This window comes from Fulvia fulva, chromosome 10, assembly GCF_020509005.1.
Source record: "Fulvia fulva chromosome 10, complete sequence".
In the NCBI taxonomy this organism is placed as follows: Eukaryota; Fungi; Ascomycota; class Dothideomycetes; order Mycosphaerellales; family Mycosphaerellaceae; genus Fulvia; species Fulvia fulva.
In genome coordinates, this window is record NC_063021.1 from 1,950,018 (window position 1) to 1,971,780 (window position 21,763).

The window sequence follows — 21,763 nt, forward strand, 5'->3', positions numbered from 1 at the left end:
GACGTCCATCATCAGCGTGAGCTCCTTCGACATTCAATGCTGGGTGGTGGCACGTATCGCCCATCGCAAAGCGAGACGGTGACGAGAAGTTGTTCGACAAAGAGCACCAATGATGAGAACATTGAACTTTCTTGTGACGCTGCATCATGACGTCTGGGTGCATGTCTAACGTCTCGCAGGAAAGCCTCCCGAGTCCCGAGGCGTGCGTGGAAAGCGGCACGCATGTTGCCGAGGGCGAGTCATCACCATCTAATTATGGACTACAGTGACCAATACTGTCAGCACAGCAGTATCGATTCGTAGCAACCAAGCCTGTTGTGTGTCGTTGATTCAGAGACAACAACAACAGCAACTCTCGGTAACTATACCTATGGAAGCTCTACTACAATCTTCTTCGCAGACACGCCTGCGCCAATTTCATTGACGGCCTCCTGGATCGCCTCAAGACCTGTGCCCACAACCTCGGGCTCAGGCTTACACCTCAACTGGCCCTTCTCGAGAGCAGGAGTCATCCATCGACCCCATGTTGCGGGTCCGATGTCGTTCGGTGTTGGAGCCACACCACCAAGGAGCTTTGCCACCTTGGTGTCGGGAACCACTTCAAGCGGTCCATCGCAGTAGGCCACTCTCAGGGACCGCGTCCGTGTACGGCATATTCGAAGGAAGCACAGTAGAGACAACTCTCGTCTTCTCGTCTCGACCGAGCTTATCCGCGATTTGCAGGCAGTCGCGGATGACACCAGGAGAGACGAAGATTGCACGGAAGGCACCGGCGAAGTGCTTGCCCTCGAATGCCTCAACGATCCTTTCCACGATGGTTTCGTCCTTGTAATCGAAGACTGCAGACGCTCCCAACTCCTTACAGTAACCGAAGTTCCGGGGACTGGCGATGGTGATCACATCGTAGCCCGCAGCTTTGATCATCTGTATGGCACAGCTTCCAACCGCTGACGCTCCGCCCCAGACCAGCATCGTATGATTGTTTGGCTTGGGATTCAATTGTGGTGGAGAAAGCCCGAGGTTGTTTGGGTGGAAGATGTTCGCCGCTGTAGTGAGCGCCAGTGGTAAGACTGCACCTTGCGCATACGAGATCTTGTCTGGCAGCTTTGCGACCAGGCGAATGTCTGCAGCTGTGTACAGTTGGAAAGCCCCCTCTCCTACACAGGCAATGACACGATCGCCTTTCTGCAAGCCAGTGACTCCCGGTCCGACTTGGAATACTTCACCGGCTAGGTCGCTGCCGATGATGGCAGGGTACTCTTCCCAGAGGATGCCCATGTTTTGGATGCCGGCATCGACCGGATTCATGGCGATAGCATAGTTGCGAATGATGACTTCGCCTTTCTTGGGCTTCAGCATTGGTGCTTCACCGATTGTGAAAGGCTTTGCTTGCTTGGACATTAGCCATGCTGCCCGGTTGGTTGTCATGTTGAAGGTGATAAAGGTAAGGAATCTTGTACTCTGTTGCTCTCGGATGGTTCTATCTCACGAAGAGGTCTGCTTCTGAACATTACTAGATGCTTCGGCATTGCGCGATATATGGATGGCAGAAATCAGTCATGTCCGCTCCTATGTCCATACACGGACTGGTCGCACGGTAAGAAGAATCGCAATCACCGAGTTCAATCGGTTTCCATCGCGAGAGTCTTCCTAACGTGACAATATTGCTCGACACAGAAGATCCTGTTGCCGTGTACAGAATACGAAAGGAGGTTAGCTCATCCTTCATTGTTCTGCAAACGAGACGAGGCTAGCTTCTTACCAGTTCAGGAAGGTCAGCATTCGCACATGAAGCGCAAGTCCACCCTCCACTTGCCATGATCACGGAGGTACGGTAGAGATCGGTGAGATGAGCGACATTGGATCGAGGTTTGATGTTACGTTCACATGATCTGCACGACTTAGTGTGGACGTGAAGTGTCGAAACAATATTCTCCATGGTAAGAAGACTCCCCGTGTCTGCGAAAAGCAATCGCGGCCTTGAGAGAAACTATTGAGCCTAGGTAGACGTATTGATTGTTCGATATTGAACAGTGTTCCGACCAGAAGAGGCATTCCATGTCACGGTGATTAGTCTTTTGATGATGATGCCCGGGCAGTCGTGCATTGTCCTATGACGCGACAACTCCCTTTGCGTGACAACCTTGGTAGGGAGGCTGTTGTTTCGGAGTCCACGTGCAGTCACTTCGGGTGAAGTCTGGACAGAATATCATTAAGCGTAACGACCGACGAGCGCTAGCCATCCACCGTAGCGACGTGTGAGCTTGCGAACACTCGAGCGTAGGTAGTGGCGTCAGCGAGGAGGGAGTGGAGCTCTATCACCAGCCCTCAACTAGCCTTGGCGCCCGCTCTGATTAAGCGTAGCGACCGAGCGCTAGCCACACCGGAGTACGAGCTTGCGAGTACGTAGGTGAGGCGTCAGCGAGGGAGTGAAGCTCTATACCAGCCCTCAACTAGCCTTGGCGCCCGCTCTGATTGGTCAACTTTCAAGTTTCAGAGTCACGTGACCTACCGCACTGTGCCTGTTGGCGAACTCGCAAACATATACTCGTCGCTAACGCCTGTGTCGTCGTATAATAAGCACTGTACGTCGGGTAGCGGTAGCGTGGATCGCACGCTACTTTGCAGTCTAGAAGGGTTGGTAGAGAGCTCCACTCCGCTACGCTTACCTTTGGAGGTTCACAACCGCCAACAGCACATTTTTGGCGTCCGAAGTGATGAGTGTTTCGACGTTAGTCATCCTCCCATCTTGTCGTTGTGGCTTTCTGCGAGACCGTCGCGAACCTTTTGCACCTGCAGCGTCGCTTGCAGTGGCGTCCAATAATGATTGAGGAGGATGATGGCGAATGCCAAGTCGTGCCGTCAGGAGAGGCTGAGGGGACTGAGTGTCGGCCGCAGCCGCGTGGCCTCGAGGACTACTGCCATTGAGCAACATCGACTAATCAATGAGAACGATCTGTTCCAGCTGCCTCGTGAGACCTTCATCAGCAACAGTAATTAACATTGTGAGGCGGATGGTACCAGTGGATGACGAGTACAGTACAGAATTTCCAAAGCAGATCTGAATGAGCACCCCGGCATGAACAGTGCTCAGGCTAAATCTTGGATGTAATGCTGGCGAATCAGCGATGGTGTTTCCCACGCGGAGAACTGGGATTGCGCATTGAGATGCTGCGCGGGTGGGGGAACATCGAATTGCTCTCGCTCGCGCCTAGAGCAGTGCATCAACAGCTCGCGTTGATGGGATCAGCAGGTGAGAGGTCGGCAAGAGCGTCAGAGCACCTCTCAGCAAGAGGTGAAGTTGCGTGTTGCTCGTGTCGGCTCTTCCTACGCGCACACATGCTTGATCTTAAGACGCGCTAGAAACGGCAGATCTCCCAGGGAAGGTGAGACACTCCCTCAGAGTTTCGCCGGCGCAGCCTTGATTGTACTTTGGCCAGTGTCTGGCGGAGCACGTTGTTGGAGGCTCAGCAGATGTGGCACTTTCTGTTGAAGGGGGTTATCTTCTTCGCCAGTCGTCGTCCACCTCCTTCTCTGCAGCAGTTCCGTCCAGGGGAGCATCGCAGCCTCATAATTACCACATCTCGAGCTGCTTTGGATCCCGCGAGGCCTGTCTAGAGGGTCCCACACCCTAGGCGATTCCCCATCAACCGCGGGCAAAGAGCGCGGAGCCGTTGTAGCAGATCCCGCATCCATATCCATCGCTCAACGACCGTCTCGTCTTGTGCACACTCCTTCGCACTGCTCTTTCGCGCATCAGCGAGTAGTGATACTAGATGGTCGCCAATCTCATCGCATTGCATTGACGAGTTGTATTGAAACAACTACAAACAAGTGGTCAAGCTGGAGGAGAGCAAGAGTTGGGGATCGGGGTCAGAGAGCAGCCGCTCTACTGATGCCGACGACTTCGCTGGCACGAGCGCACCAAGAGCGATGAGAGCTATCCCTGGCTTGCGCGACCTCAACCCGTTGCGGCTGTTCCGACACAACTTCTCCTACCAACAAGTCCCTTCCTTTTCGACAGACAGTCTCAATGGCGCAATACAACTGGTATCAGAACGATGGCCGCAGAATGGAGTCGCATGGCAAGAACGAAGACGAAGGTGCGGTATTGGGAGGATGTCATTCACAAAGTCGATCACGTTGGCGATAGCGAGTATAGTGCTCTTGGCAGTCTTAGCAGGAGGCGGAGTCCGTCAGGTCAGGAAACACAGAAAAGAGGAAGTCAAAGACGTGCCGTATTACTGGATGCACTACAACAGATTGAACGGATACTACAATGGCATCAGGACGCTGGTATCACCTTCGCAATACAGGGCAGATAACGGATACAACTTGACAGAGCCTTTGACCATGCAGACACAAGAACAGCCGGTCAAATATCCCAAGGAACCTCCATTAGACCCTGTTGTGTATAATCCTTACCCGGATTTCAGCTCGCAAGAGTACCTGAAAGACCACGAGGAGGTCCACACATGCTATTGGGATGCAGAGGATACCATCGAAGTACCTGATGTGTACGCCTATCCTGGACTACCACAGCACATGCCGGATCCTTCCTTTGGCTCTTATGATGTTCTTGGCCTAGAGGACAAGATGTGCTTCGAAAGATTCGGGAGGTACGCAGGATACGGCTTTGGGTTCAACGAAAGCCAAGGAGGTCTGGGGCCTGGACAGAAGTCAGAAAAGAAGGGTAGCCAGAAGGTGTTCGAAAATGTCAAGTTCATGAATCAGTCAACGATAGATTGGGGTGATGCGCAAAGAAGGTGCTTCGAGAAGAATAAAGCTCGCTTCACGGCGGACTCGAGCAGTGGGAAGAAGCCTGTCCAGCGTCAGGCTTACGTCTTGCGCACATGGGTGGGCTACGAATACTCACCGAACCAGATGTATGCGTTGCGCGCCATGATTAACGAACTCGGTCTAAAGTCCGGCGGCGAGTATGATGTGCATTTCCTGCTGCATGTGAAGAACAACAGCATTCCCATCTGGGCAGATAAGGATGTCTACCGTGAGACACTGGAGTCGAATATCCCGAAGGAGTTCTGGAACATGACCACTCTTTGGTCGGAGAAGCAGATGGAGGTGTACTATCCTGCACCATTTCCAGACAACTTTGCGAACATGGCAGGCAGCAAGATTCATGGAGTGTACCGTAGTGCACACTTCCCACTCCAGTGGTTCTCGCAGCAGCATCCCGAGTATGAACACTTCTGGAATTGGGAGATGGACATCCGGTATTCTGGCCACTATTACGAGTTCAATACGAAGATCGCGGAGTGGGCGAAGCAGCAGCCACGGAAGGGCATCTGGGAGAGGAGTCGACGATTCTATATCCCAAAGTATCACGGGAACTGGCAGAACTTCACGAACTTTGTAGAGCAAGAGACGGCCGAGGTTGACATCGCCAAGAACGATGTTGAGACGAGTGGTCAGGTCCCGCTATGGGGCCCTTACAAGGACTTTCCCAACCGCGGTATGCTGGAATCGCCGCCAGGAACGACACCTCCGACTTCGTACGAGGCCGACAAATACGAATGGGGTGTGGGTGAAGATGCCGATCTGATGGTGTTCAATCCCATCTTCGACCCAGCGCTTACCAATTGGGTCTTCAGCTGGGATATCTCTGGATACAACAAGACACTCAAGCCTCCACCACGACGGACAGCCATCATTACTGTAGCACGGCTGTCCAAGCGCTTGCTGGACACGATGCACAAGGAGACCTGGAAGATGAAGCACACCATGTTCCCGGAGATGTGGCCGCCCACCGTAGCAATGCACCACGGTCTGAAGGCCGTCTACGTCCCGCATCCTGTATACTTCGATCGAGATTGGGATGTCAGCTACATGAACCAGATCCTGAACTATCCGGTCAACACCTGGGATTCCCCGTTCGGCTGGGGCGAGCATAACATGCTCGGTGGCAGCTTCTACTACAACAGTGGCTTTTCTGGAGCTCTCTGGAGAAGGTGGCTCGGCCAGTGGGAGAACGGCGAAGGCGGTCGCAAGCAGGAAGAAGCCGGCACTGGTCGACTGTGCCTGCGAGGAACTCTTCACCATCCTATTAAGCATGAGAAAGGTCCCGAGGACCATGAGTGATGGACTACGATAAAGTGATAGCTCGGTCGACTATGTTCGACGTACATAGGGTGGGGTGTTTGAGGCGTTCTGAGCGTGGATGGGGCATTTGCGGGCGCAGTCTGGATAGAGCATGATGGCCTTGGATGGCATGTTCGGTAGCCTTGATCAGACTGATGATTGTATATATGGGTGGGCACGTCCTGGAGGTGTGCAGATTATCAATAGAGTAGAGGTAGTAGTAATACCAGAGCGGACGAATTGTAATGCATCGATGTGGATCGTGCTCACGAGATAGCGCGATCCGGGCGTTCGGGAATTAGCCGCGCATCCTTGCAACCTTGCAATGGCAACAGCCTCGGCAGGTGCTCGCTTCGCGTTTGTTCGTCAACGGTCAACACAACTTTAATCTGAAGAACAATACCCACAGCACTTTCCCGTCCAGTCTTCGATCTCGCGGGCACGAGGCAGTCACAACCACGCTCATCATACCAGGATCAGGGCGATTGAACACTCCTCTGTTGATTCTCTCTTCCGGAACAGCCATAACAACAATACTCATGGGCAAACAAGCATAACCAGCAGTTTGTGCCATAATGGCTTCACCCCTGCAGCACGATAGCGAGAATCTACATTCACCGGCATTACCGCAATCGGACTCACCACGAGGCCTGGGATCTGGATCGAAACAATCGCGACGATTACAACTGCGTAATGCTGGCTTCCGTGCACCGACGCTGGCACCCAGAAAAGTTACGCCAAAGTCTATAACCTCGAGCTCCGCGACGTACTCCTCTAACAGTGCATTTCAACTCTCGGACGCAGAGAACATCTCGCCTACTGGGAAGGGCCCCACCAAAGATCGAAGCAGTATAGGTGCTGCTCGGAAATCGAGTGGGATATTGCAGGACATTGGCAATTCTTCGACGACTCGACAAGCCAACCACGCGCGATCTCGCGTGACTTCGACAAAGTACAGACTGTCTGAAGGAAACGGCCACGTCGAGGACCCCAGGAACGGTACGAGTTCTCCGCCTGCTCCGAGCTCGATCACTATTCGCCCGCGCTCGAAGCGGCTTCGTGCAAGCATGGGCAAGCCGCGACGGTCTGGGAGTTCGGAAACGCGAAAGTACGTGGACCATCTAGAGGAGCAGCTTTCCGAGGCGCAAGCACAACTGTCGGCAATCAACTCTCCTACTATCACGAGGGCAGAGTCGTCGAGAGTGCGGACTCTCAATGCCGAGACCAAACACTTGCAAGACGAGCTGGCGGCTTGGGAGGAGAAGTTCGAGCACCGGGTACAGGGAGAGCTGGACAAGCATTTCGAGACCGAGGCTGGTTTGAGAGCACGCGTGCGGACATTGGAGGATGCGACAGAGGAGGCTCGGTTCAAGATACAGGAATTGGAGATGCAGTTGGACTCGGCAGATCAGACCATGAAAGCAGCTGAGGTCGCCAACGTGAATCTGGAGAAGCGCCTCGAGATAATGTCCGAGCTGCTTGCTACTTCGCCTACGAAGATCGACCTACACGCCGAGACACCCTTCCGAAGACGGCAGAGCAGACCGAAGTCGATGCTTCCACGCTTTCCTACAGCAGGCTCCCTCGCCCAGTCTCCGGAGCGTCCAGCGTATACACAGCCAACATCGCCCTCGCCTCCACATATTCGGTACAGTCCTGGTGTTCCCATGTCGCCAGTCAACCTGAACTTCTCGCCAGAAGTACCGTCATCAGATGAGGAGTCGGGCTTCTCACATGCTTCTTTTGGGGCTAACTTTGCACCACCACCTTCGAATCTGGAATCAAGACCTCGAAGGAGAATGCGACGGTTTGGTGCTGGTAGTATGGGGCCAAAGCCGCTCATCCTACCTTCTACGTCAAACTGCGAGGACACACCAGCATCAGCAGCGCCACGCCTGGAACGTGACGAAGAGGAGCTGCACAGCGCATTCCCTTTCCCGCCACCTTTCAGTATGCGAAACAATGGCAGCCCACAGCCTTTGAGACGTAGGTCATCCACTGAAGCAAGAGCTTTGTCAATGTCCGGGTCATCTTCGTCACCACGATCGGACCCGAGCCATGGTAGTCGTCGGTCGCACGGCTACTCACATTCTGTCACCCTTGCACGGCCGGTCTCTGGCACACTAAGAGCCACACCACGGGACTTTTCATCCATAGGCTCTGCGGTTGGCACGACTATTGGTCGCAACCTGATGGAAGAACTGACTGCCGCACGAACATCTGAGGAAGATTCGAGCAGTGAGCCTTCGTCCGAGGACGCGCGAGAACAAAGCCCGATCCAGGATGGGCTACCATTGCTTCTTGAAGAAGCTGTTCCGGCGGAACCCGATACTGCACTAGCCTTACTTGAACAATCGGAAGGCTATGTGGATGTGAACTTGCCGCCATCAGAACCGCCCGAATCACGATTCGTGTCGGGCTCCTCCACCGCAGTCGCTCTGTCCACGGCGGTGGGCACGATCAAACAGCCCCCGCCCATCAAGCTTTACCCTACAATACATAGTAGGTCTAGCAGCAGGTCTCTGGCTCCATCATCCCAAGGCTCGTTGTCAACGCTGGACAGTTTGCGGACGATCTTCAGCGACATGTTCCGCTCACTACGCTCGCCGGCCGAGCTTGCTAGGCACCTCGTCCAGAGGGCACAGTCACACATGCAGATCCCTCGGCCATTGCTTATCGTGCAATGGTGGCTTGTTGGTATTCTGCTAGGGCCCATGGCAAAACGGAGATTTCTTGCTCGTTCAACATGCTGCGACAGTAACAAGGAAACAACACCTTTGCTAGAGGACGAATCCCAGGAACAGGAACAGATCGCATACGGCACAGCATATCAGACTCCTCAAAGCTCACCACTACCTCCCCGAGCACGAAGCGCGCCCTTGGTAGCTGGTAAAGGCAAGAAGCGGGCAACATCGGCAGGTGCTAAGGGTACTGCTTGTGGTAAGGCCGCTAAGCACTGCCCTAACCATCCGAAGCGCTTCAAGCATAGTCCGTGGTTGTGGCTCAAGTTTAGTATCACTTTGGCCTTTGCTGTTGGTGTGGCCTTTAAGGACGGACCTAGTAGCCTATTGAAGGAGGCTGATTGCCATTGCAGGAAGAGAAGCATCAGCAGGACTGGGCGAAGGGCACGAGGTGACGATGAAGTGTTGTCGACGCCTAATTTGCGCAGTCCTGATGAGACTGTGACGTGGCGGCAGCAGCATCGAAATGCAGGATAGGTTTGATAATCGACGGACGACAGTACATTGTGTAAGGCGCAAGCCCGAAGGCTCAGTGGCAGCAGGCCAGTCTGACAAAGCTCTTATGTATGATACCATGAATGAACCACTACAAGCAAAATCAAAATTATGAGTCCTGTATCATGTTCGTCATGTTACATTCTTGCGGACATGGCTCTGCACCATCGTCTCACCAAAGTCGAGCAAAGATTGATGTCTTGGCATCACATGCCCACCACTCAAATCACACACCCTCCCACGAAGCAAAAGATAACGCGGCTAAGTTCATTCAGCTCACTAACTACCGAAACCACATTGAAGGGCTTCGTGTAACTAATGACCTGATTGACTTAACCAGCTGGCTTATCCTTTGCTCCGGCCGTTGAAGGCTCGAAACTTGCTCTACCCGCCAAATGCCCGTCCGTTAAGAACTTGATTGAAAGGCCGCGATTTATGGTAAGTGGCTTTTTGGAAATTCGCCAACTCACCCACGCCGCCTGACAATGCAAGAGATGCCACTAGGACTCTTCCATTCTGATTCGTGGTTCTTTTCGTGGGGGTGGTGAGGTGGAGGTTGTATATAGCACTTCATTGTTCGGATCACGTTGGGCTCTAGTGCGCATACGATGGCATTTCACAGGTCAAACGGACCCTCGTGTGCTTCACATGTCGCTACCGCCTCTTCTTCACATCACCACTAATTCTCCCTCACACCAGCCTCACCTCTTTCGCACAGCCACCTCGTTTGTATCACCACATCTACCTCACATTACCAACATCCATTCGACCGCCGTGGCACACTACTGCCCGACTCGAACAATATCACCGCCGACGGACGAACGATGCCACCTCACAAAGTGCCCGCTGGTGTCATGAAAAAGACAGCGCGCAAAGACACCAAGAAGAAAAGTCGCGGAGAGTGTGACCGCATCGCTGCACTCAATCGCGTAAGTTGCATGGTGAACCCGGTGATGCAGCTCGCTAATACTCATTTAGGCGCGTTCGCCACTTCTGCGCCTGCCAGCAGAGCTGAGGAGCCGCATCTACGACTACGCCCTGGTCGAGGAACGCGACATCGTCCTCACCGCGCAGACGCGAGAGCCACCACTCCTCCACGCAAGCCGCCAGATCCGAGCCGAGACCGTCAAGATGTATTACTTGTCCAACAAGTTCTCCATGGACATCCTCAACTGCGACGCACGGCTGTTCTCCGCGTTCGCTCAGCGTGTTGGAGAGTTCGAACGGTCGGGCGATGATGTGTTCATATCGGTCACAACTCGTGCAGGAGCTCATTGGCCAAATTTACTGGCATGGTGCCGGAGAGTCCACGAGGTTAAAGTCTGGCCCATGAGCCCTTACGGCGGCGTCCATGGTAATGTGTATGATGTGATCGCTGCAGCTACTACCATGGCGCACCAGATGCGAGAGCTGCCGTGGGAGACGTGCCTGAGGGTCCTCGACACGATGAGGGTGGTGGCAGGATCTGCGGATCTGGAGTGGATGGACGACCTGGAGATGTGATGGGCTCGAAAGACCCGCTGGCTGCTTTATGGACCTAGAGTTGGCGAATTGCTGGTCGGTGAGTATAACGGTACCGCCACTTCACGTGCAACCAACATCTCTCACATACGCAATTTCCACATCTCTACAGAGCTTTCCCTCGTCCAGCCGCAGAGCATCAACTTCTCCACCCGTGCCTCTACAAGCAACATCGTGTCAGGGCCGTTTTGATGTGCCTAGACCAATGCCGGAAGCTCCACTAGAGAGATAGGATTTATACCAAAGTGCTTGGCTGAATTGATGAGGTAGCGATGCGATGAATCATACGCCAGGCGCTAAGCGAATCGGATAGTGTTTGTACAGTGGTTACATTGATGTCCCGACAAGGTCAATGGGTGTGAGCGAACCCGGCATGCGTTGTACACATCTACAGGCTGATCTCGCCCTTCCATGTGCCGTCCGTCAGACCCAATGTATCAATAAGGTTCTGCCATCTCGGCCCACCTCGCTCTTTCCTCCTCAGGTAGTTCATCAGCTTTGCTCTTCTGTGCACCAGCAGCCTCAAATTCCGCTTGTTCATCTTGTCCGACGGCGTGCCTCTCAACTCCAAGCCATCAGCCAAAGCACGGATCTTCGCCGTCAATATGGCGATCTGAACCTCGCTGCTACCAGTATCCTGACCAATGCGTGGGAACTTTTCCGCCTGGTTCCTCGATGCTTTCGATGTACGTCTTGCTGGCAGTTTCTGGTCTGTATTGTGTCGCCCAAACGTCTCAATGCATCTCTGCGTGTTCACCCGTAAGCGGTCCTTGCTGCTGCCCAGCGACAGGCTGGATATCCGCTTCAATGCCTCCTGCGCAATCTCGTGCTCTTCCTGCATTTTCTTCTCTCTCGATTCTGGTGTGCTCTCTGAGGTGAAATCACTCAGCATTGCTGATGAGCTGGTCCAGTCTGGGCGAGATGACTTTCCCGAATCAATGGTGTCGCCTACCAGCGCTTTGATCGCATCGTTGGTGTCAGGGTCCAACAGAGGGTCCTCGCCTTTCTGTGTCCCCTGCTCGTCCGAGACCGACCTACCAACCCCGTACTCGTCCTCAAAACTGGCCTTCGCAACCTCGGGTAAAGGCTGGGTTAGCCATTTGCTCCTCTTCACTCCGTGCTCGAGCTCCTCCTTGTCAAGATAGAAGTTGAGATGGTTGTTTTTCTCGGCCTTTGCACCAGGAGCTCCTGACGCGGGTGACTTGGAAGTCCTCGTTCGTGCTGACGGTGTCGACGGAGAGGGTTCAGACGGTATTGCTGTGTCGAAAGATCGTACAAATGGCGTTTCGATACCACGAATCGGGTCTCCTAATGCGCCTGCCCTCTCCTTCTTCAACACCTCCTGCCTACTCAAATTTGCCGCTTTTCGTGCTTTCGCCTGCGCGATGGCATATGGATCTCGATGTTTCCGCTTCTGCGCAACAGTCGATGCTTGCGATGAAGGGGTCGATGAGAAGGCACGTAAGGCGTGAGTGCATTGGGGTGCTGAGGGACGTCAATCTCTGTAGGAGTCATTGCTCTGATATTACTGACCATTCTGCGCCCGCAGGCATTGGACGATGGGTATTCGTGGCGGCATCGTTGTTGTTGGAGAGTCACTCCATCGACATTCGTTGCCTTCCTTGAATCTGCGGCCATCGGGAGTCCCACTAGCGCGTTTCTGCCGCGGCAGCTTGGGCTGATTTTCATTGGATGAATAAGCGAGCCACACTCTTGGCAGATCAATTCAATCAATCAATCCTCACGTCGAAAAGTTCGCCGACCAGCACAGCAACAGGAATATCTCTCTTCGCAACTCTCCTTGACGCCAAACACCGCGAAGATGGCTGCCCCAAAGAACTTGCCACCGGCCATGAACGCCACCGCTCAGGACATCGAGCTGCTGCTGTCCGCCCAATGCCACATCGGCAGCAAGAACCTCCAGGTGCACATGGAGCCATACCTCTGGAAGACTCGCCCAGACGGTGTCAATGTTATCAACATCGGCAAGACCTAGTACGTGAAGCTCACAGCTCTTCTACGCACAGCATGCGCGCGACTACGCAGAAAGGCGAACTCGGCGCATTCTCTGCGGCTTCGAGGGCATATATCAAGACATGTTCGCGCTAACACATGCTACAGCGAGAAGATCCTCCTCGCCGCCCGCATCATCGTCGCCATTGACAACCCAGCCGACGTTGCCGTCATCTCCGCCCGTCCATACGGTCAGCGTGCCGTCCTCAAGTTCGCTGCCCACACCGGTGCTACTCCAATCGCTGGTCGTTTCACCCCAGGTAACTTCACCAACTACATCACCCGCTCTTTCCGCGAGCCACGCTTGATCATCGTCACCGACCCACGCACCGACGCCCAGGCCATCAAGGAGGCTTCCTACGTCAACATCCCGGTGGTCGCCCTCACCGACACCGACTCTCCAACCGAGTACGTCGACGTCGCCATCCCAACCAACAACAAGGGTCGTCACTCGATCGGTCTCGTTTGGTGGTTGTTGGCACGTGAGGTCCTCCGTCTCCGCGGCACTCTCGCCAGCCGTGAGACCGAGTGGGACGTCATGCCCGATTTGTACTTCTACCGCGATCCAGAGGCTGAGGAGAACAAGGACTCGGCTGGTCAGGATGAGGCCAAGGTTCCAGGTGCCGACGAGGTTGGCCCAGGCGCTGTCGAGAGCGGCTTCAACAACGAGTGGGAGGTCGGTAACGCTGGCACAAGCGCATTCGCCGCTGCCAGCGGCACTGCAGGCGCACAGGCTGCTTCGACATGGGATGCTGAGGGTGCAGACTGGGCCGCTAGCAGCGCTCCAGTCGAGACCGGCAACCAGGGCTGGGCTGCTGAGACTGGCGCACAGGCCGCACCAGAGACCAACTGGTAGATGCGCCGAGCATTTACTAGATCAAAATCATCATCGCACTCCAATTCCAATGCTTGCCGAAACAGGCTGAGAATGGCATCGGACTTATGAAGGAAAGAAATCTGCTGTCGTCAGTGGCAGTAAGGGGAAAGCCTTGTCTGATGCGTTCGTGTGGTTGACTGAAAGGTCGCTGCGGTCTGTAGATATGCGAGCATTCTCTCCAAGATCTTCCGACCGCGTGTTGTCGTGTCCCATCTCATTCGCGATGTTCCATGTTATCGTTGTGAATGTAAGAGTGCACGTGCGGTCCCATGTGGTACTGCACTGAGGTGTTCCTGATCGGCATTGCATGCCCGCGCTTGGATCCCTGCAGATTTTTGGCTGACGAGATGTGAGTTGCTGCTTGAACGAGCCGACATCTCTTGAAAAGGCCATGCAGTAAGCTTCGTATGCAGCAGCTTCGCATTTGGGACGTAACAAACCTGTACTCTCTGCAGCTTGTCCTCGCCGAGTCGGCAACGCAGCTCGCATCAGAACTGCTGATCAGCTAGAAATCGTCCCGTTTCGATCCGAACAACACAATTACTAGACCATACACGAGATGGCGACCGCCAATGGCACTTCGACTGCCACCAGAGTCAGGATCCTAGGCAAGGAGACCATCGTTGTCGACTACCAACTCTGGCCCAACTATGCCGTCCACGATCTCCTTACGAACATCCCGAGCTCGACGTACGTCCTCATTTGCGATTCGAACCTAGCGAAACTGCCTTACGTATCGGCTTTCAAGAAGAGCTTCGAGCAAGAGCTAGCGGCGCAAGGGAAACAAGCACGTCTCCTCATCTACGACCAAGTCGCACCAGGCGAAGAGTCGAAGAGTCGCAAGACCAAAGCACAGATCGAGGACTACCTGCTGTCGCAAGGATGCACGAGGGACACAATCATCCTCGCATTGGGTGGAGGAGTCATGGGTGACCTGATCGGCTTCGTGGCAGCGACGTACATGCGCGGCGTGAAGTTCGTGCAAGTACCGACAAGTCTGCTAGCAATGGTGGACAGCAGTATTGGCGGCAAGACTGCGATCGATGTTCCACTGGGCAAGAACTTGGTGGGGGCTTTCCACCAGCCCGAGAGGATATACATCGATCTTGCATTCCTGGAGACATTGGACAAGCGACAGGTGTGCAATGGCATGGCAGAGGTCGTGAAGACTGCTGCCATCTGGGATATTGAGGAGTTTGAGCGGTTAGAGGACAATGCAGATGCCATTATGGCTGCCCTGGAGAAGCCAATTGGCAAGGGCAGATTCGAAGGCATTGAAGATGTGTTCAAGAGGATCGTCTTGGGCAGCGCAAGAGTCAAGGCTGAGGTAGTCAGCGCCGATGAGAAGGAAGGTGGTCTAAGAAACATCTTGAATTTCGGACACTCCATCGGACACGCTTACGAGGCTATTCTCACGCCTGAGATCTTGCACGGAGAATGTGTTGCAGTAGGCATGGTCAAGGAGGCTGAGCTGGCACGATACCTTGGAGTCTTCCCACCAGGCGCAGTCGCGCGTCTGCAGAAGTGCATTGCTAGCTATGGACTGCCAACAACGCTACACGACAAGCTCATCACAAAGCAGACGAAGAAGCAGTGTCCCGTGGACGAGCTGTTGAAGAAGATGGCAGTGGACAAGAAGAATGCCGGATCGAAGAAGAAGATCACGCTGCTGTCTTGCATTGGACAATGCTACGAGCCCCACGCGACGACCTGCGAAGACAAGGACATCAGGATCGTACTCAGTCCATCCGTCAGGGTCAAGCCGGGCGTCCCCAAGTCACTCAATGTCTCGTGCAAGCCGCCTGGAAGTAAGAGTATCTCAAATCGTATTCTGCTTATGGCCGCGCTTGGAGAAGGAACATGCAGGATCAGCAACTTGCTGCACTCTGACGATACGCAGTTCATGCTAACTGCTATTGCTAAGCTCGGGGGTGCCACATACAGCTGGGAAGACGAAGGACGTATCCTTGTTCTCAACGGCAATGGCGGTGCTCTCAAGGCTTCACAAGATGAGATCTACATCGGTAACGCTGGCACAGCGTCGCGCTTCCTGACGACTGCTGTATGCATTGCACAAGCCACCAAAGACGTCTCGCATACCGTTCTGACTGGCAATGCACGTATGCAAGAACGACCTCAAGGTCCATTGGTCGACGCTCTCAAGGCCAACGGTGTCGATATTGAGTACCTAGGCAAGCCCGGGAGCCAAAGTCTGCCACTGAAAATTGCTGCTGCTGGTGGCTTTGAAGGTGGCGATATCGAGCTCACGGCAAAGGTCTCCTCGCAATACGTCTCCTCGATCTTGATCAGCGCGCCGTACGCCAAGACACCGGTGACCTTGCGCCTAGTAGGTGGGAAAGTGATCAGCCAGCTGTACATCGACATGACCATTGCGATGATGGCATCCTTCGGCGTACACGTTGAGAAAAGTAAGACCGAGCCGAACGTCTATCATGTGCCGAAGCAAAAGTACCAGAACCCAGCTGGATACGAGGTTGAGAGCGACGCAAGTAGTGCTACCTACCCGCTTGCAGTGGCCGCAATCACTGGGACCACATGCACTGTTTCAAACATTGGCTCAGCTTCGCTTCAGGGCGACGCACGTTTCGCTGTGGACGTTCTGCGCCCGATGGGCTGTACCGTTGAGCAGACAGAGACAAGCACGACTGTTACGGGACCACCGATTGGTGAGCTTCAGCCCATCCCAGAAGTCGACATGGAGCCAATGACAGATGCTTTCTTGACTGCATCTGTCCTGGCTGCTGTTGCGAAGCCTGGTAAGAACGGTGCTACTACCAGGATCGTCGGCATTGCGAACCAGAGACAAAAAGAGTGCAATCGTATCAAGGCTATGTATGACGAGCTTGCAAAGTTCGGCGTGACCTGCAGAGAACTTGACGACGGTATCGAAGTCGATGGTCGCGGCATGGACATTTCCCCTGCCAGTGGCTCCATCCACACCTACGATGATCATCGTGTTGCGATGAGCTTCAGCGTGCTTGGTACAGTCGCACCACAGGGCACTTTGTTGGAAGAACGCGAGTGTGTGGGCAAGACCTGGCCAGGTTGGTGGGATCAGCTACACCAAATCTTCGGGGTCGAGCTCGAAGGTGTAGAAGAGCAGAAGCACACCAACGGCGTGCTGACGAATGGTGCCAACGGAGTCAAGCGGCCACTACTAGTCAAGGGTGTCAGCGGCACATATCAGCATCGCGAGGTCAAGAAGTCCATCTTCATCATCGGCATGCGCGGCGCGGGAAAGACGACGACCGGCGGCTGGGCATCGAGAATTCTTGGCTGGCCTCTGGCTGACATGGACACTGAGCTCGAAGCACAAGAGGGCATGACAATACCCGAGATGCTCAAGGACAATGATTGGGCTGGCTTCAGACAGAAGGAGCTGAAGCTGCTCAAGCGACTGATCAAGGAGAAGCCGAACGGTCACATCTTTGCAGCTGGTGGCGGCATTGTCGAGACACCGGAGTGCCGCGAGATCCTTAGGGACTGGCAGAACGAAGGTATGGTCCTATACGTGACCCGCGATATCAAGGCCGTTATGGACTTCTTGCAGATCGACAAGACCAGACCTGCCTACGTGGAAGACATGATGGGCGTATACCTCCGCCGCAAGCCGTGGTTCGAAGAATGCAGCAACCTACATTACCACTCCCAGAAAGTCGACGAGTCAGCCGCGATCGCAGGGTGGACAAGTCCTCTCGACGACTTCACCCGATTCTTGAACACAATGACTGGCAGGAGCGGTGCGCTCCAGAAGATCCAGAAGAAGAAGCACACATTCTTCATTGCCCTTACATCACCGCAAATCGAGAAGGTTACAACCATCCTGCCCGAGGTCACCATGGGATCTGATGCGATTGAGCTGAGAGCTGATCTACTGGTGGATGCGAAGTCACCAGATGGGCTGCCTACGCCGGACTTCCTCACAGAGCAAGTCTCACTTCTCCGAGCAAGCTCAACTCTGCCACTCATTTTCACCTTGAGATCTGTATCTCAGGGCGGCCGCTTCCCAGATGATGATTCGACAAGAGCCATTGCGCTGTATGCTGTCGCACTGCGCATGGGCTTCGACTTTGTGGATCTTGAGCTTACGAGCCCATCCGATGTCAAGGAGTACGTCTTAAATCACCGAAAGATGTGCACCATCATCGCCTCGCACCATGATCCCAAGGCAACGCTCTCCTGGGCTGATGGCGCCAAAGACTGGATGCCACAATTCAACGCTGCCAGGGAGTACGGTGACATTGTCAAGCTTGTTGGCGTTGCGAAGACGGACGATGACAACGACGACCTGAAGACCTTCAAGAAGTGGGCTGCAAGAGAATATGCGCACACACCATTCATCGCTATGAACATGGGCGAGATTGGCAAGATGAGCCGGGTCAATAATGGTTTCATGACTCCTGTGTCGCATCCTGCTTTGCCTTCAAAGGCGGCACCGGGCCAGCTTTCAGCTGCTGAGATTCGGAAGGTTCTTGGTCTGGTGGCATACATCGAGCCCAAGAAGTTCTGCATCTTTGGTAAGCCCGTGCAGCATAGTCGCAGTCCTGCCTTGCACAACACGCTTTTCGACATCACTGGATTGCCACATGCCTACGGACTACACGAGACTGATCAAGTTGATGGCGAAGTTCAGAAGATTCTCAGAAGTCCTGACTTTGGTGGTGCAAGCGTGACCATCCCCTTGAAGCTGGACATCATGTCTTTGCTTGATGAGATTGACCCGGCAGCGAAGACCATTGGCGCTGTGAACACCGTCGTGCAGGTGGAAAACGACAGTGGGAAAGCTACGCTGGTCGGCCACAACACCGATTGGCAAGGTATGGTCCTAGCACTTCGCAACGCAGGTGCTCACAGTGCACCCGGTCAGAAACATGCTGCTGCCATGGTCGTCGGTGGTGGTGGCACTGCTAGAGCAGCTATCTACGCACTGAAGGAAATGGGCCACAGTCCAATCTACCTCGTGGGCCGCAACAAGGAAAAGCTCGCAGCGCTGGCAGGCAACTTCTCCACGGAGTATAATGTTCACCTGCTTGGAAGTGCGGACGAAGTGCGCACGATCCCAACAGACAAACAGCCAGTCGTCGCCATTGGCACGATTCCTGGCGACATCGAACCAGATCCAGCCATGAAGGAGATCTTGATAGCAATCTTCGAGATTGGCTCGACAGCTTCAAATGTAGCTGGCGTCAGCGGTGCCAATACGGACAAGATACTGCTCGAGATGGCATACAAACCTGCGGTAACTCCCTTGATGGAGATTGCAAGTCAGGGTGGGTGGAGGAGTGTCGCTGGCCTTGAGGCTCTTGTTGGTCAGGGTGTGCATCAGTTCCGACTATGGACGGGCATTACGCCTATCTTCAATGTTGCCAGAGATGCTGTGATGGGCAAGACGAGCAAAGCGTAAAGCTGACTTTGGTCTGTGTAGGAGAGGATTCGCGAAGGGACTAACGGGTCGACACTGACACGGTTGTACAGTAACGAGACGTTCGTATTCATGTCACACTATCTTCAACTTCCTTAAGATCCCTTGCACCCGTTCACGACTCCAGCCACGCCAGCACCATGTCAATGGGCATGGCCTATCTCTAGCCGAGTTCCGGCTAAAGGCCAAACTTTGAGCTTATATATCTGCTTTTCCCCCTCTCCAACGTTACGCCACTACATCCGCTAAATGCAGGTACAATGCTTGTCTGTTGTATATCATTACGACTCCACGGTAGCAGTAGCATTGACGTAGGGCCGCGTTACGAGATGTCAACTACATGTATACCGCCTCTGTGCCGTTCACCATGAACTCCGAGCTCTAAGCTTACCACGGCCAAGATGGCACTTCTTAGGACATTTCTGACATCTCTTACGTTGAGTTCGACAGCAATCGCCGACCTCATTGGCATCCCTACAGTGCCATTCAATGCCTCTAAAGGAACATATAATTTAAATGGAGTCCGCAGTATCCTGGTCGACAGCAAACATGCCAACGCCACAGACCAGCATGGCCAAACTCTGATACCACCTACTCTGCTCGAGTTTGCGAATACTTTCGCCTCAGACTGGAAAGATACTCTACACTGTGAGAAGCCTGCAGTAGAGTCATGCGACGAGGCTGCCACTCACAGCATCTTCATCACTATCAGTAACAGTAGCGAGTTCAGAGACGTTGCTGGACGCTGGACATCTGAAGCATACACCATCGACGTGAGAGATGACGGAGTCACGATCAATGGAGCAAGTCCCCTTGGCGCTTGGTGGGGAACACGCACGCTTCTTCAGCAAGCGGCTCTGAATAATGGGTCAATTTCGATAGGCCATGGTGTCGATACCCCAGGCTGGGGCACGCGAGGCATCTTCCTCGACGCAGGCCGCCATTACTATCCACCCGACTTCCTGGTTGAAATGTGTAACTGGATATCCTACTGGAAGCAGAACGTGTTCCATCTGCACCTGAGCGACAACCTTTACAACAACGTCGACATATACTCCCACGAGCGCACGGAAACACTTTACGCCGCCTTTCGTCTCTGGTCCAATGACTCTGCTGTGGCAGGTTTGAATAAACGCCAGAATGAATCGTACACACGTGAGGATTTCGATCACATCCAGTCTAGCTGTGCCTCGCGAGGCGTCACTGTCATCCCGGAGATCGAGGCTCCCGGCCATGCATTGGTGATCACGCAGTGGAAACCGGAGCTGGGGATCAGTGATGATGCGAGTCTGTTGAACATCAGTTATCCGGATACGTTGCCGACTATGAAGACCATTTGGAAGACTTTCCTACCATGGTTCCACTCGAAAGTTGTCCATATTGGCGCGGACGAGTACGTTGATGCGTCTCTCTCGAAGACTGCGTTGGTGGAAGAGTATAACCATCTCGTGATCGAGCTCAACTCCTACATTCGCAATGAATCGGATAAAGACGTTCGAATTTGGGGAACATTCCCGCCTATGGATAATTATACCTCTACCATCCCCCGAGATGTGAGCATTCAGCACTGGGAGTTCTTCGAAGACAACCCTTACTTCGACTACATCAAGAAGAACTACAGTGTCGTCAACTCGGACGACTCCTTCTACATCGTCCAGAAGTATAGCACGTCATACCCGGCCCAGCTCAACAAGACGAGGATCTTCCACGGCAATCCAGATGGCTCTGCTTTCTCGCCGAACATCTTCGATCAGACTAATGCTACCAACAACCCGCCAAAGGACAGCCCATACGTTATCGGACACATTGCAGCGCAGTGGAACGACTACGGTCCAAATACGTCGACTTATCTGGAAGGCTACTACCCTTGGCGTTACTACCTCCCTGCCCTAGCTGATAAGCAATGGGGCGGCTCGCTCCTTGAATCAGACTACGACCGCATCTACCCAACCCTCCAGTCCACCGCACCAGTTCAGAATCTAGACCGCAACGTCAAGTCTAAAACTTCCACAATCTTGGAGTACAACTTCGCCTCCCAGCCAGCCACATACAGCGACTCTTCGAAATCGAACGTGAAGGACTTGTCAGGCAACAATTACCACGCCACCACTAACTGCAATACCCAAGACTCAACTCTTCACCTCTCCAAGGACTGCTCGCTCCTCACACCTCTTACCTCCAAAGGCAACGACTATACCCTATCTTTCTCCCTCAAACAAGCCTCCAAGAACCCGGGACCCCTCTTCTCCGGTCCTGACAGCTCCCTTCACTCCGGAAACGGAACATCTTCGCAAGTGATGCTCATAGCAGCCGGTAATGCATTCGCGCTGAATTACAGTCTGCCAGTGGGGCAGTGGACAGACGCCAGTCTGATTGCACGGGGGAACAAGACGTTTCTCGCAGTGGATGGTGGCAAGGAGATGGAGTTCTTGACGAAGGTGGGAGTGAACGGCGAGAGGTTCGCATGGGCGAGGATGGCGGTCGTTGCGCCGTTGAGCATGATCGGAGGTGGAGGATGGGAGGGGGAGATGAAGAGTGTGAAGGTGGTGGATCATGCTTAGTTGTGTAGATAAC

General features: G+C 53.9%; 8 protein-coding genes across 8 annotated transcripts; 6 read left to right on the plus strand and 2 right to left on the minus strand.

Annotated features, from left to right (window-relative positions):
* Window positions 1-368: 368 nt before the first annotated feature.
* On the minus strand, window positions 369-1,428 carry CLAFUR5_12113 (Dehydrogenase azaJ; the record flags this gene model as incomplete). Its single annotated transcript, XM_047911261.1, has 2 exons — window positions 369-581; window positions 637-1,428. The coding sequence occupies 2 exons, from the start codon at window positions 1,426-1,428 to the stop codon at window positions 369-371; spliced, it is 1,005 nt and encodes a 334-aa protein (XP_047767111.1).
* A 2,505-nt stretch (window positions 1,429-3,933) lies between these two features.
* CLAFUR5_12114 (uncharacterized protein) lies at window positions 3,934-6,099 on the plus strand (the record flags this gene model as incomplete). Its single annotated transcript, XM_047911262.1, has 1 exon — window positions 3,934-6,099. The coding sequence occupies one exon, from the start codon at window positions 3,934-3,936 to the stop codon at window positions 6,097-6,099; it is 2,166 nt and encodes a 721-aa protein (XP_047767052.1).
* A 575-nt stretch (window positions 6,100-6,674) lies between these two features.
* CLAFUR5_12115 (uncharacterized protein) lies at window positions 6,675-9,317 on the plus strand (the record flags this gene model as incomplete). The annotated part of the gene is made up of 1 exon (XM_047911263.1): window positions 6,675-9,317. One exon carries the CDS (start codon window positions 6,675-6,677, stop codon window positions 9,315-9,317), a length of 2,643 nt encoding a protein of 880 aa, XP_047767115.1.
* An 842-nt stretch (window positions 9,318-10,159) lies between these two features.
* CLAFUR5_12116 (uncharacterized protein) lies at window positions 10,160-10,838 on the plus strand (the record flags this gene model as incomplete). Its single annotated transcript, XM_047911264.1, has 2 exons — window positions 10,160-10,264; window positions 10,314-10,838. The coding sequence occupies 2 exons, from the start codon at window positions 10,160-10,162 to the stop codon at window positions 10,836-10,838; spliced, it is 630 nt and encodes a 209-aa protein (XP_047767114.1).
* Window positions 10,839-11,244: 406 nt separating this feature from the next.
* CLAFUR5_12117 (uncharacterized protein) lies at window positions 11,245-12,435 on the minus strand (the record flags this gene model as incomplete). The annotated part of the gene is made up of 2 exons (XM_047911265.1): window positions 11,245-12,341; window positions 12,390-12,435. 2 exons carry the CDS (start codon window positions 12,433-12,435, stop codon window positions 11,245-11,247), a joined length of 1,143 nt encoding a protein of 380 aa, XP_047767113.1.
* A 243-nt stretch (window positions 12,436-12,678) lies between these two features.
* On the plus strand, window positions 12,679-13,725 carry CLAFUR5_12118 (40S ribosomal protein S0; the record flags this gene model as incomplete). The annotated part of the gene is made up of 2 exons (XM_047911266.1): window positions 12,679-12,851; window positions 12,978-13,725. 2 exons carry the CDS (start codon window positions 12,679-12,681, stop codon window positions 13,723-13,725), a joined length of 921 nt encoding a protein of 306 aa, XP_047767598.1.
* Window positions 13,726-14,305: 580 nt separating this feature from the next.
* On the plus strand, window positions 14,306-19,171 carry CLAFUR5_12119 (Pentafunctional AROM polypeptide; the record flags this gene model as incomplete). The annotated part of the gene is made up of 1 exon (XM_047911267.1): window positions 14,306-19,171. One exon carries the CDS (start codon window positions 14,306-14,308, stop codon window positions 19,169-19,171), a length of 4,866 nt encoding a protein of 1,621 aa, XP_047767110.1.
* A 419-nt stretch (window positions 19,172-19,590) lies between these two features.
* Window positions 19,591-21,750, plus strand: CLAFUR5_12120 (Beta-hexosaminidase; the record flags this gene model as incomplete). Its single annotated transcript, XM_047911268.1, has 1 exon — window positions 19,591-21,750. The coding sequence occupies one exon, from the start codon at window positions 19,591-19,593 to the stop codon at window positions 21,748-21,750; it is 2,160 nt and encodes a 719-aa protein (XP_047767530.1).
* Between the last annotated feature and the right edge of the window lie 13 nt (window positions 21,751-21,763).